We start from the raw sequence: 12,577 nt of genomic DNA on the forward strand, positions 1-12,577 counted from the left end.
GAATGTTTTCAGATAATACTGATCTGGTAGTGGTTCATTGTTAAATTTAGACCCATAGACAGTTCATAAATTGGAATAGCAAACTTAGTGCCCATAAGACGAAGAGAAAAATCAACATGGTAGTGTATATAAAGGGTTTCCTAATTTTCAGATGTGTTCATTGATACAGGGCTTAAATGAGTTAATCTGTTTAAGAGCCCTTCTCCAGCTGCAATAGGCAAATGTTTTTAATTACTCTATATCAGCGGTTGGCACTTTGTCTGTGAAGGCCTAGGTAGTGATGTTTTGGCTTTGTGGGCCATATAATCTTTGTAAAAACTACTCAACTCTGCCATTGCAACACAAAAGCAGCCATAGACAATGCATAAAAGAATGAGTATGGCTATGTTCCAATAAAACTTTATTTTTAACAAAAATGGAGGAGTTCTCTTGTGGTGCAGAGAGTTAAGGGTCTGGTGTTGTCACTGCAGTGTTATGGGTCACTGCTGTGGCACAGCTTCAGTCTCTGGCCCTAGAACTTCCACACACTGTGGGACTGCCAAGAAAAAAAAAAGAGAACCTAAGTGGAATGGATTTGAACTGTGGGCCTAGTTGGCACTGCCCTGAATAAGTAAAGACTTGGACTTTTTTTAAAAAATCAAGTGGATGGTGTTAGGAAAGCTCGATGGTGTAAGAAAATGAAAGAATGTAGTGAAAATCCTGTTATTTCAACGTGAAATAATATAGTTTTTGATTTTTTTTCAAAATTGCCTTAGAAAATTTACTTCATATATTGTGATATTTGGCAGATACTTTCCAGCTTATGTAAGAAGAAATGCAGCATGTATTTGTAGCATGAGCAGTAACACTATTAACAAGATCTGTTACAATGCTTTATGTATTTGAGTCTATGTTTATGGTTGTGTGTGCATGTGTTTAAGTTATAATTTTAGAAGTAAACTTACTAATGTAAGCAGTGATGTTCATGCAAACCTGCCAGCAATGAAAATAGCATTAAAGGATGGGCTTCCTGAAGGAACCACAAAAAGCAGATAAATAGTTACACTGACATTTTCTTTTTTCCTCATGTCTTTTTCTACAGAGGTATATATTTCAAATGCTACTTAAATATAGTTTCCTAATTTGAGGTAACTTTTATAAATGACTCACGTATGTAACAGGAATCCTATGGTCCAATTTGTTAGCCTGCTTGTGGCTTGTGGCTTTGCTTGCTTTCCTGGTTAAAATCTAATCTGTGAGAAGGAAGATAATTTGAGTTTTCCTAACTTAGTAGTATTAAGTCAGGATAACAGATTTCAAAGCTATTATCATACCATTTCTTGCTCTTTTGATATGTGACAGATAGCCCCAAAGTGGGGTGGAAGTTTTGTATACCTCTTGGTTACCCATTGGGGTTAGCTGTAGTAAAGAAGTAAGGATTAGCAATCCTGATTTTGTGTAGGCTGACTGCCAGCTAAGATACATGTCCCATTTTCCTGAGTAAGAGCAGACTGGGTAAGGGTAGTTATATTGGAAAGTTCTAACTTGATAAAGGTAATTCATGGCATTAGTGCCATAAAGCAACCTAATGTGAATATTTCTACTCTTCTTTATGACTGCATTCGCTCTGGCTATTCTGGGGTTATAGAACCATTTTGAATGAGGGTGTTAAATGAATATTCATGTAAACTTTTTTTTTTTTTTAGAATTTATTCATTGAAAAAGATACTAGGTTCACAAGGAAATAATACTTAGATAATGCAACAAGAGTTTCAACTGAGAATGAGTAAGATTAATTTGTGTCTTCTTTATTAGTATTCAACAGTCACTCACAGTTTTAGTTCCACGTGTCTGGCCTTTTTTGCATCATACTATATCATCAGTTCGAAGAGCAGCATTGGAAACTCTGTTCACTTTATTATCAACACAGGACCAGGTAAGAACTAATAACTATAGTAGTCAGAGATCTGTTATTCATTCTTTGCTTGCTGTTTGTGGTTGACAAATGGATGGTTGGCAAAACACATTCCAGATTAGACGGCTACAGTTGAAGCTCTGCAGTATGATTCCTTAGACTGATAATAAAATTGCTAAGCACTTGTCTCCTCTTAAGGATTACTTAAACTTAAGAGCATGGTATTTCCAAAGATAGTATGCTTCAGGAGTAATACATTGAAATGCCCACAGAGATCCTTCAGGTAACATCAGTGTGTGAATGGAATCTGTTATGAGTCAAGAAGTCCTTGTAAAAGGCTTCACATTCCTATTTTTAAAATAACTCTTGGAGTTCCTTTCATGGCTCAGCAGTCAGCTAACCCAACTAAGAACCATGAGGTTGTGGGTTTGATCCCTGGCCTTGCTCAGTGGGTTAAGGATCCGGCGTTGCCGTGAGCTGTGGTGTAGGTTGCAGACGCGGCTCGGATCCCGCATTGCTGCGGCTGTGGTTTAGGCTAGCGGCTACAGCTCCAATTCAGCCCCTAGCCTGGGAACCTCCATATGTCATGGGTGTGTCCCTAAAACAAACAAACAAACAAATAAAATAACCCTTAGGGTCAAACAAAATACTAGAATTTAGGGAACCGTAATAAGGAGTTCATTCTTCTATCATGCTGTTATAAGTATTACAGTTTGAGCTGATGGTCTTTAAAAAGCAGTGGTTAATTTTTTTTAGACAGTAGATTAAAGTATGGGTAAATGTCTCTTTTGTGTTCACTAACCATGCATTTCTATGTGAATTAGGAGTATTCCATGTAGACCTGCTTTAGTCTGCAGCATGATCTTGTGTTGCACCTCTGTGAATCAACATTTGTGAATTTTGTTTTGCATTGTCTTTTTTTTGCTAATCAGACTCTTCGAAGAAAAAACTGTTAGGTCTGCTTTGTAATCCTTAGTTGATCAGGCATGACCTTCATATGACAAAACTGGCATGGGTGGTTCTGAATTTTCACTTTATTTTTGTTCTAGTTTTGTAAATTATGCCTAAATGTTTTTGTTACAAGTATTCTTTTTTTTTTTTTTTTTCTTTCTTTTTTCTTTTTAGGGCTGTATCTGTGGCATATGGAAGTTCCTAGGCTAGGGGTCGAATTGGAGCTGCAACTGTTGGCCTCTGCTGTAGCCACAGCAATGTGAGATTTGAGCCACATCTGCGACCTACACCACAGCTCATGGCAGATCCTTTACCCACTGAGCAAGGCCAGGGATCGAACCTGCATCCTCATGGATAATAGTCAGCTTCTTAACCTGCTGTGCCACAGTAGGAACTCTGATAATTCATTTCTTTTTATCACTGAATAATACTCCATTGGATATACCACAGTTCATATATTCAGTGCAGGGTGTAATGGGAAATTAAGAAAAAAAATCCTATGTGGTTCTTAACTTGGAAAAGCATATGGTATGATTGTGATAAGACTCATATAATTAGTTTAATAACCTTTGCAAAAAATTAAATAATGGAAGAACAGGATATGAGAGTTACCAGGAAGCAACACTGAAGGGTGGATCAAGTACTGTAAAATAAGGGGGATTCGGGTGATAAAGTTAAAAAAACTAATCTTCCCTTACTTCTCCCTATTTAACATCTAATATCTTCACTATGTAATTTTAGAAGTATCTCATTTTTCTGAATAATATGTCAGTTTCAAATTAGGCAAGTATAAAAAATGTATTTTGGAACAGAAGAGCTTTTCCCAGTCTCCTCCTTTTAGACTTTTAAATATATCCTATTTCCACACCTTCTAGTTATTCAGATAGTACATGATCCTTTTAATTTTTAGGTCTTAATGTTTGTTGTTTCCCATATCCTTCTATGTTTGTTATCTGTGCCTCTGAATTCTTTTGCTCTTCTTAAGAAAATTTTTACTGGTGTCACTAATGAAATTTACCATGGTTTCTGTCAAGCCTCTATCTTCATAGAGTGTCTCTTTACTGGAAGCTTTGCTGTCAGTGAAAATTAATATTGCTGCATATAGGTTATTTTGTGCTCCATCCTTGCTCACTAGTATCCTGGATATGAGAGTTACCAGGAAGCAACACTGCCCTAATCCTTGCTCACTAGTATCCTCATCATTGGGGACTTGGCCATGACCCAGATCACCCACTTGCAGTATATTCTGCTTTTGGGGCCCCACATATATCCTTTACTATTTTTGTTTGATTTTTTTGTCCCATTCTTCCCTCCCCCCCCCAAAAGCCAAACTCTTTTAGAATACCTTTCTTACTACCACCACATATTTTTCAATTTTGGGAAATTATTTAAATAGTAAAAAAGAACAGGGTATTATAAAGCAGCATCCATATATCTACCATCCATACATGGCATCTGTTATAGTTCTGTCTCATTTGTTTCAGGTTTTCATAATAAAAAATATAAAGAATAAATTGTAGCCACCTTAGAACATCATTTGTTTTCTAATTTACTCATTTTCTTTCTTTTGCATATTTATAAAAAAAATCTTATCTTCCTTTCCCTAATACTTTGCTTAAGAATTAGATCAGTCTTTGTATAATTAGTTTCTTTACAATCATAGTGTTTCTAAAAGGGGAGAATTTGAATGAGTTTTAGGATAATTTGGGGGACTCTAGCCTTATTTATTTATTTATTCTTCTTTTTCTTTTTATGGCTGCACCTGCGGCATATGGAAATTCCCAGGCTAGGGGTCAAAGTGTAACTTCAGCTTCCAGCCTGTGCCACAGCCACAGCAATGCCAGATCCAAGCTGCGTCTGTGACCTATGTCACAGATTGAGGCAACCATAACCCACTGAGCAAGGTCAGGGTCGAATCTGCCTCCTCATGGAGACTATGACAGGTTTTTAACACACTGAGCCACAGGGGGAATTCTACCATAGCCTTATTTACTTGCAGAGTGGTTAGTAATTTGTCATTGCCTACTACATTAGAATTAAATTCCTGTCTTTCTTGGTCTTCTCCTATTTGGCTCTTGTCAACCTTTTCCTCTACAATTTCCTAACAGATAACCTAGAGCCAAGAAAAATTTCTAAGGTCACACCTGTAACCCAGTTGTAGCCACGTTACATTCTTTTGATCAGAGAATCTTTGTTTATGGCTTATCACCAAACTGCCAACTCCCCCCCAACCAAATAATACCTTCTGTCTTAAATATTAGCCCCCTTTCTTCCTCTTTGTAACTTAACTTTCCTCAGGGAAAAGGTCAGATCTCCAGGCCATAAAACTACTCCAACTTTTAAAACTCACGATGCTTTTTCTTTACATCAACTATTATTTAGGGAGTTCCCTTTGTGGCTCAGTGGTTAACGAATCCTACTAGGAACCATGAGGATGTGTGTTTGATCCCTGGCGTTGCTTAGTGGGTTAAGGATCCAGCATTGCTATGAGCCGTAGTGTAGGTCTCAGACATGACTTGCATTCCACATTGCTGTGGCTGTGGCGTGGGCCAGTAACTCTAGCTCCGACCCATCACCTAGCTTGGGAACTTCCACATGCCACAGGTGCAGCCCCCCCCCCCCCCCAGAAAGTAAACTTATTTAAATAAAGTCGTTATGCAGTGAAAATTTTATTACTTAGTAGTTTTTCCTTTTTTTTCTTTTTTTTTTTTTTTCTTTCTTTTTAGGGCCTCACTTGCATATGGAAGTTACCAGGCGAGGGGTAGAATCAGAGCTACAGTTGCCAGCCACAGTCACAGCAACACCAGATCTGAGCCATGTGTGTGACCTATGCCTGTGACCTACGCTGTAGCTTGGGGCAGTGCTGGATCCCACTGAACAAGGCCAGGGATCGAATCCGCATCCTCATGGATACTAGTTGGGTTCTTAACCCTCTGTGCCACAATGGGAACTCCATATTTAGTGGTTATTTTTAATCTTGTAATTTTGGCAATGTTTGCTTTCTGAGAAGATTTCAGAGTAAACAATGCCTAATGCTTTTTTATCTGTTACTGTGCTCCTCCATAGCATTGCCTGATGTTTGTTATTCATTAAAAGCTATGTGCATACTCTCTTGTAATGCAAGTCCATGCATGATCTCTTATCTACAGTATTGAAATCCAGAACTTTTGTAAGTTAAGTTATAAAACTACTCATTTGGTAGAAAAACCTGACCATTCTGAATAGAGGTTATTTATTTATATAAGTCTTTATCTTATTTGGTGTGCCTCTTCACAAATTTTGCTGGAGAAATATTAATGTGTTTTATTCAGGTGCTGCCTCAGACCTCTGTTGAGGATATTTAACATGATACATATATACAACTTCATTATTGTTCTAAAATTTGAAAAAATTGTGAATTTTATTTTTTTTTTACTTTTTTATTTTTTGTCTTTTTTTTTTTTGCCATTTCTTGGGCCGCTCCTGCAGCATATGGAGATTCCCAGGCTAGGGGTTTAATTGGAGCTATAGCCACCAGCCTACACCAGAGCCACAGCAGCACGGGATCTGAGCTGCATCTGCAACCTACACCACAGCTCATGGCAACGCTGGATCCTTAACCCACTGAGCAGGCCAGGAATCGAACCCACAACCTCATGGTTCCTAGTCAGATTCCTTAACCACTGAGCCACGACGGGAACTCCAAAAAATTGTGACTTTTAAAACATATTTGGCTCCAGGGAATCTGGATTAGAGATGATAGGCTTGTTGTGACAATAGATCTAGCCTCACACTAACTTGCCTTACTTTTTCTGAGTTACATTCTGTCACTGTTGTTTCCTCTTCAGTGGTGTAATGAAATGATCCCTTACTTAAACATAGAATCTGGGTTCTAACCTTAGCTCTACCATTTGTTAACTTTTTGACCTGATCAAGTTTATTTAATCCTCCGGTGACAATCTACTCAGCCTTTCTCAGTTATATATTGACCAAGTAAGGTAATGTGTATGCAAATGCTTTAAAGTGTTAATGCTACACAAATATAAATTATTTTTTTATTTTATTTTTTTTGGTCTTTTTTTGCTATTTCTTGGGTCGCTCCTGTGGCATATGGAGGTTCCCAGGCTAGGGGTCTAATTGGAGCTGTAGCCGCTGGCCTATGCCAGAGCCACAGCAATGCAGGATCTGAGCCACGTCTGCAACCTACACCACAGCTCCGCGGCAACGCCGGATCGCTAACGCACTCAGCAAGGGCAGGGACCGAACCCGCAACCTCATGGTTCTTAGTCGGATTCATCAACCACTGCGCCACGACGGGAACTCCCAAATATAAATTATTGATAGTAATAATAATCATTAACACTTCTATTTCTGGGAATTCTTTTCTAATAATTTTGAAATCTTATATTATGGAGTGTAAGAATGATATTTAATTTTATTAACAATAATCCAAGCTAATATTAAGAGTTTAACTTTATGTGTGAACTGCAGTAAGTACTATAAATGGGGTGGCTATTGCAGATAAGGGGACTGATGATCAAAAATCTAACTTTCCCAATCTCATAGTAAGAGACTCAGCTCAGATTCAGATCTAATTCTGGCTACTTTCAGCTTCTAGTTTTACGTGGAGACAAAATGAATTGTGTCCATTGAATTACTTTCCCATTTCTAAACATGAAGTCACCTTAAATACAAAGTGAAAAAAATGACCTTTGTCTCTAATTTACTACTTAGTTCTGTTTTGGCTTCAGTTTCTAGCTTTTCAGCCCATTTCCCCTTGATAATTCCAAGGTAATTTGGTTAGGCTAAACCTGACTAGAGCTCATTACATCATTACCTAAGACTGATACCTCTGTTCCCTTGAAAGTCCTCTGGTTATCTTTAGTAATTTTGTTTTCTTTAGCTTTGTAAAATTAGAAGACTTTATAAGGGAGATTTTTTTTTTTTTTTCTTCCTTTTTAGGGCTGCGCTTGCAGCATATGAAGTTCCTAAGCTAGGGGTCAAATCAGAGCTGCAGCTGCCGGCCTGCGCCACAGCCACAGCAGCACCAGATCTGAGCCATGTCTGCAGCCTACACCACAGCTTATGGCAACTCTGGTTCCTTAACCCATTGAACAGGGCCAGAGATTGAACCCACATCCTCATGGATGCTAGTCAGGTTCGTAACCTGCTGAACCACAACAGGAGCTCCCATAAAGAAGATACCCTTAATCTTAAAATGTATCCCATCATAAGTATGTATGAAGACATGCACATCTCTAAAATGTTTTTAAATAGAACCACAGTTAATATAGTTATTTATGAAATCTCATTTCTCTCAGACTTTTGTGACATACCTTGGCATTTGTGAAAATGAATCTTTTAATCTCTGTCCCTTTTTCTCTGATGTCACATTGAAAGTATTGGCAAGCCTGACTTCTTAGGGAGCATGAAATAAGGACTCTTAGGCAAACCAGATTAGTTTCTTTTGGTAAGACTTCAAATCAAGATGTAACTTTTTTGGCTGAACTAGGAGCTTGACAAAGAAAATGAAGGAATTAATTTTTTTATATTGTCCTCTTGGCCTCTGACTGTATTTGTTCATGTGAATCTATCTATGAAGGTATATGTCTATTGGTGAACTACTTACTGGAAATATCTAGATTAACTAGTGTTGATAACCACTAACTGAACCAGAACTCAACTTCATGATCTAGGAAGGTATGCTTCTGGGCATTAGTATCTGGTTCAGCCTTGTTTTATTGACTAGGTCAACTTTTCCATTCAGTTTGCATCAGAGTCCCTTTGTGAGTCATTCCTAAATTTCAATACATGCGGTACTGACTTTTGTTTGAGAGGCAGGCATTAGCATGAAACTCATATTTAGCATGAAGGTATACATGAAATTGAGTTGGCGTCTGGGGCATACTCAGTCAAGGATGTAAGAAAATTTAACATATGCATATGTAGAAAAGGAAAGAAAGAGCAAGAGAAGAGAGTTGACTAAGACTCTGGTGTTTGAGAACATTAGCATAATTAAGTATTGGCCAGATTTTATAAAGGTATGAAAAAGGGAGAGCAGAGTTTAAATGTAATAAAACAAGACATAGCTTGTCCAAATATAGAATTGGGGTGATGGGGGTTTTTTGGGGGTTTTTTTGGTTTTTTTTTTTGGCAGTGAGCCAAAGTAAGACTTCAGACCAAATTAGTGAAAGAACTCAGAATTCAGTGTGATTTGTCACATCGTGGTAGCTTCTTTCCAGAATTTCTTCCCTGCCCAAATTATTTGATATGTAGATAGAAATGATGATGCATTTGCCTACAGGCAAGAATCAGATGTTCATGGTAATGATGATCGATTGCTGTTTTTTTCCCCACATTTACCTGTTTTGTGGGTGTGCTTGTGAGAGGATAAAAAAGGGGTCATAGCAGAATGGGGCTGGCAAGCTCTTACCCCACCTAAGATGCCACTTTTGCCAGATAGAGATTTATTGCCAGCTGCAGTTGTGGAAAATTTTGCATATTACCAACTACTCCCTGTGACTTTGGACCATTGCTTCAAGAGGGGGATTTATTCAGTAAATATTTTAGTGCCTACCGTGTGCCACAATTTTCTAGATACTAATCGGTATGAGATAAGGTCTCTGCCCTTCTATAGAGCTTAAAACAGGAAACTAAGAAGATAACTAGATAAGCCCTCATAAAAAAATAATGATCATTTCATAAAGCCATCATTACGTAATGAGGTAAGTATCTGGTAGGGGGAGACAGTGCTGCTGGACCCTTACTAGTGAGGTGAGTGAAGGTCAAGAAGGTATCTCGTTCAAAGTGAAGCATAAGTTGAGACCTGAAGAATGAGTGAAATTTAACCAGGTGAAGAGCAGGGTAACAGTCAGAAGAACAAATTCGTGTGAAACTCTGTGAGCAGGAGTGTGCATGATGGCACTAAAGAGGGAGTGAAAGGATATTGGTGTGGCTGAAGGATGGAGAGTAAGGGATGACCAGAAGTTGCACCTTGATTTTCAGGTACAGTGACATGTCTGATAGGCTTATTTCTGTTTGTCATCAGCTTTCCTTATTCTGAGTTCCAGGAAGGCAGAACATAGGAGGGAACACTAGTCTGAATAAAGGATCTGGGAAGAGACTACCACATTCTTGTCACACTAAACTGTCAGTCATTTATTTCCCTGAGTAATTCCCATAAATGCCATCCCCCTGTCTGATCCTTTCTACAAAAATGTTGGGGACTATGTTTAGCACTAACATAAGTGCTAACTAGCTATTGTGTTATATAACACAAACCAAAATAATTTTTTAAAGCCCTCTTAAAACTTGAATTCACATATCATTTGAGTTGTAGAGGTTCAGGTTATAGTTAATTTAAATCTAGAGAAATAAAGGAGTTCCTGTCATGGCTCAGTGGTTAATGAATCCAACAAGGAACCATGAGGTTGCGGGTTTGATCCCTGGCCTTGCTCAGTGGGTTAAGGATCTGGTGTTGCCGTGAGCTGTGGTGCAGGTCGCAGATGCGGCTCAGATCCCGCATTGCTGTGGCTCTGGCGTAGGCTGGCGGCTACAGCTCTGATTAGACCCTAGCCTGAGAACCCCATATGCTGCGGGAGTGGCCCTAGGAAAGGCAAAAAGACCAAAAAAAAAAAAAAAAAAAAAAACTAGAAAAGTGAAGAGTCTGTGTTAGAAATTTTTCTGTATTTTTCAATTACATTCTGTTAGACTAATACTAAACAGTCATCAAAACTTTCCAGACTTTGCCTTAGATTTGGAGGGAAATTTTTGACTAGTAGATTCCTAGTTAGTAGCATAGTAGAAATCTGTTTGTTTTTGTTTTTGTTTTTAATTTGGGAAGGAATATCCCCAAGTGGATAATCTCTAAAGGACTGAAAATACTACACCTCACACTGCACCACACTCCCCAACTAATTCAATTTAATAAACCTATAAATATAAATCAACAACATTGGGTTACCTGCCCAAATCGGTGCTTACTGGAAGACAGGCATAGAATTAAAGCAGGTAGACCAACTTTCAGATTTGTGAGAGGCAGATTGACTCTGGATGGGCCAAATTAGACCTAGTGATCTTCTAAGAAATGCTAATGGTGAGCTAAAGCATATAACTTTTTGCAACCATGTCTAAAAGGAGATGCTTGCACAATTGGACTAAATTTGGCCTACAGCTGCTTTCCCAGCCTTATATTATCTACAAAGCAGACTTTATGTTATGCTTAGGGAGAATCTACATTTTTGAAAATACTACTTCCTGTGATGATGTTGACATGCACATTTTGGGGTGGGTTTTTGTTTGGTTAGGTTTGGGGTTTTGTTTTTCATTTATTTTTTAAAATTTTATTTTTGTCTATTTATTGACTTTACTTTTTAGAACAAGTCTAGGAGTTCCCGTCATGGCGCAGTGGTTAATGAATCCGACTAGGAACCATGAAGTTGCGGGTTCGGTCCCTGGCCTTGCTCAGTGTGTTAAGGATCCGGCGTTGCCGTGAGCTGTGGTGTAGGTTGCAGACGCGGCTCGGATCCAGCGTTGCTGTGTCTCTGACGTAGGTCAGTGGCTACAGCTCTGATTCAACCCCTAGCCTGGGAACCTCCATATGCCGCGGGAGCGGCCCAAAGAAATAGCAAAAAGACCAAAAAAAAAAAAAAAAAAAAGAACAAGTCTAGATTCACAGCAAAATTAAAGCACAGAGAGCCCATCCATATACCTTCTAGTCTCCCCTTAACACAGCTTCTCCCACCAATAACATCCCACACCTGAATGGTACGTTTGTTACAGTCAGTGAACGAACACTGATACATCATTATCAACCAGTCCATAAATTATATTAGGCTTCACTCTTCATTCTGTGAATTTTGACAAATATATAATGACATCTTTGTCATTATTGTATCATACAGAATGATTTTTCCATCCTAAACCACCCCCCTCCACTGCCATCTATTCATCACTTCCTTTCCCTGGTGGTTCTTAATAATCATAAGTAGAATTTACTAGAGTAACAAAGTTGATAGCCTGAGAAAAGTGCTACAGTTTATATCACACTCATTTATAAATGTAGGAGAAAAAACTTCATCTGTAGTGTAGCATTGGGATCACCAAGCAACTATTTGGATTTCCAGTGACGGGGTTGGAGGTGGATTAAGAGAGGTGGTAAATAGGATGGGGAGAAATGAGAAATAATAGTAATTATGAAAGAGTAATATTATTTGCTTGTTGCAGATTAGCTTTCCTAATTCTATTAATATTGTCCCTAATTCTAATGAGAAAAGAAAGAACTTGCCAATTCTCTTTTCCTTTCAATGAAAAATAGTTAAGGCAAAGCAAATCAATGAGTAGGCTCCCCCAGCTGATGATTTTGCAATCAGTCTATTTTAAACTTCAAACCATTGCAAGAAACATAAAAAGGGAGTTCCCGTCATGTCTCAGCAGTCAACAAACCTGACTAGCATCCATGAAGACGAGGATTCGATCCCTGGCCTTGCTCAATGGGTTAAGAATCCGGCGTTGCCGTGAGCTGTGGTTTAGGTTGCAGACGCGGCTCGGATCCTGTGTTGCTGTGACTGTGGTATAGGCCAGCGGCTACAGCTCTGATTGGACCCCTAGCCTGGGAACCTCCATATGCTGTGGGTACAGGCTTAAAAAGACAAAAGAGGTAAAAAAAAAAAAAAAAAAAAAGCATAAAAGGATAGGGCCAGGGTTATTAGTTTTCCACTGGCTAGAAAATTGTAAGTAACTTTCTAAGTTATG

At 38.5% G+C, this 12,577-nt stretch overlaps 1 protein-coding gene across 5 annotated transcripts in view; it reads left to right on the forward strand.

Annotated features, from left to right (window-relative positions):
• BTAF1 (B-TFIID TATA-box binding protein associated factor 1) overlaps positions 1-12,577 on the forward strand; it is a 109,842-nt gene that overhangs the window by 46,491 nt on the left and 50,774 nt on the right. For all 5 annotated transcript variants that reach the window (XR_014826618.1, XR_014826619.1, XM_003359291.6 and 2 more), the window contains one exon: positions 1,795-1,915. Coding sequence is in view for 3 of the 5 variants with exons in the window: in XM_003359291.6 (XP_003359339.3) it covers positions 1,795-1,915 (121 nt within the window). In the remaining 2 variants the exon portion in view is untranslated. The remainder of the gene's footprint in view (positions 1-1,794; positions 1,916-12,577) is intronic.

This window comes from Sus scrofa, chromosome 14 (assembly GCF_054392235.1).
Source record: "Sus scrofa isolate SSC_HxYL_T2T_F1_AM1 chromosome 14, Sscrofa_HxYL_maternal_Yorkshire_Landrace_v2.0, whole genome shotgun sequence".
Lineage (NCBI taxonomy): Eukaryota > Metazoa > Chordata > Mammalia > Artiodactyla > Suidae > Sus > Sus scrofa.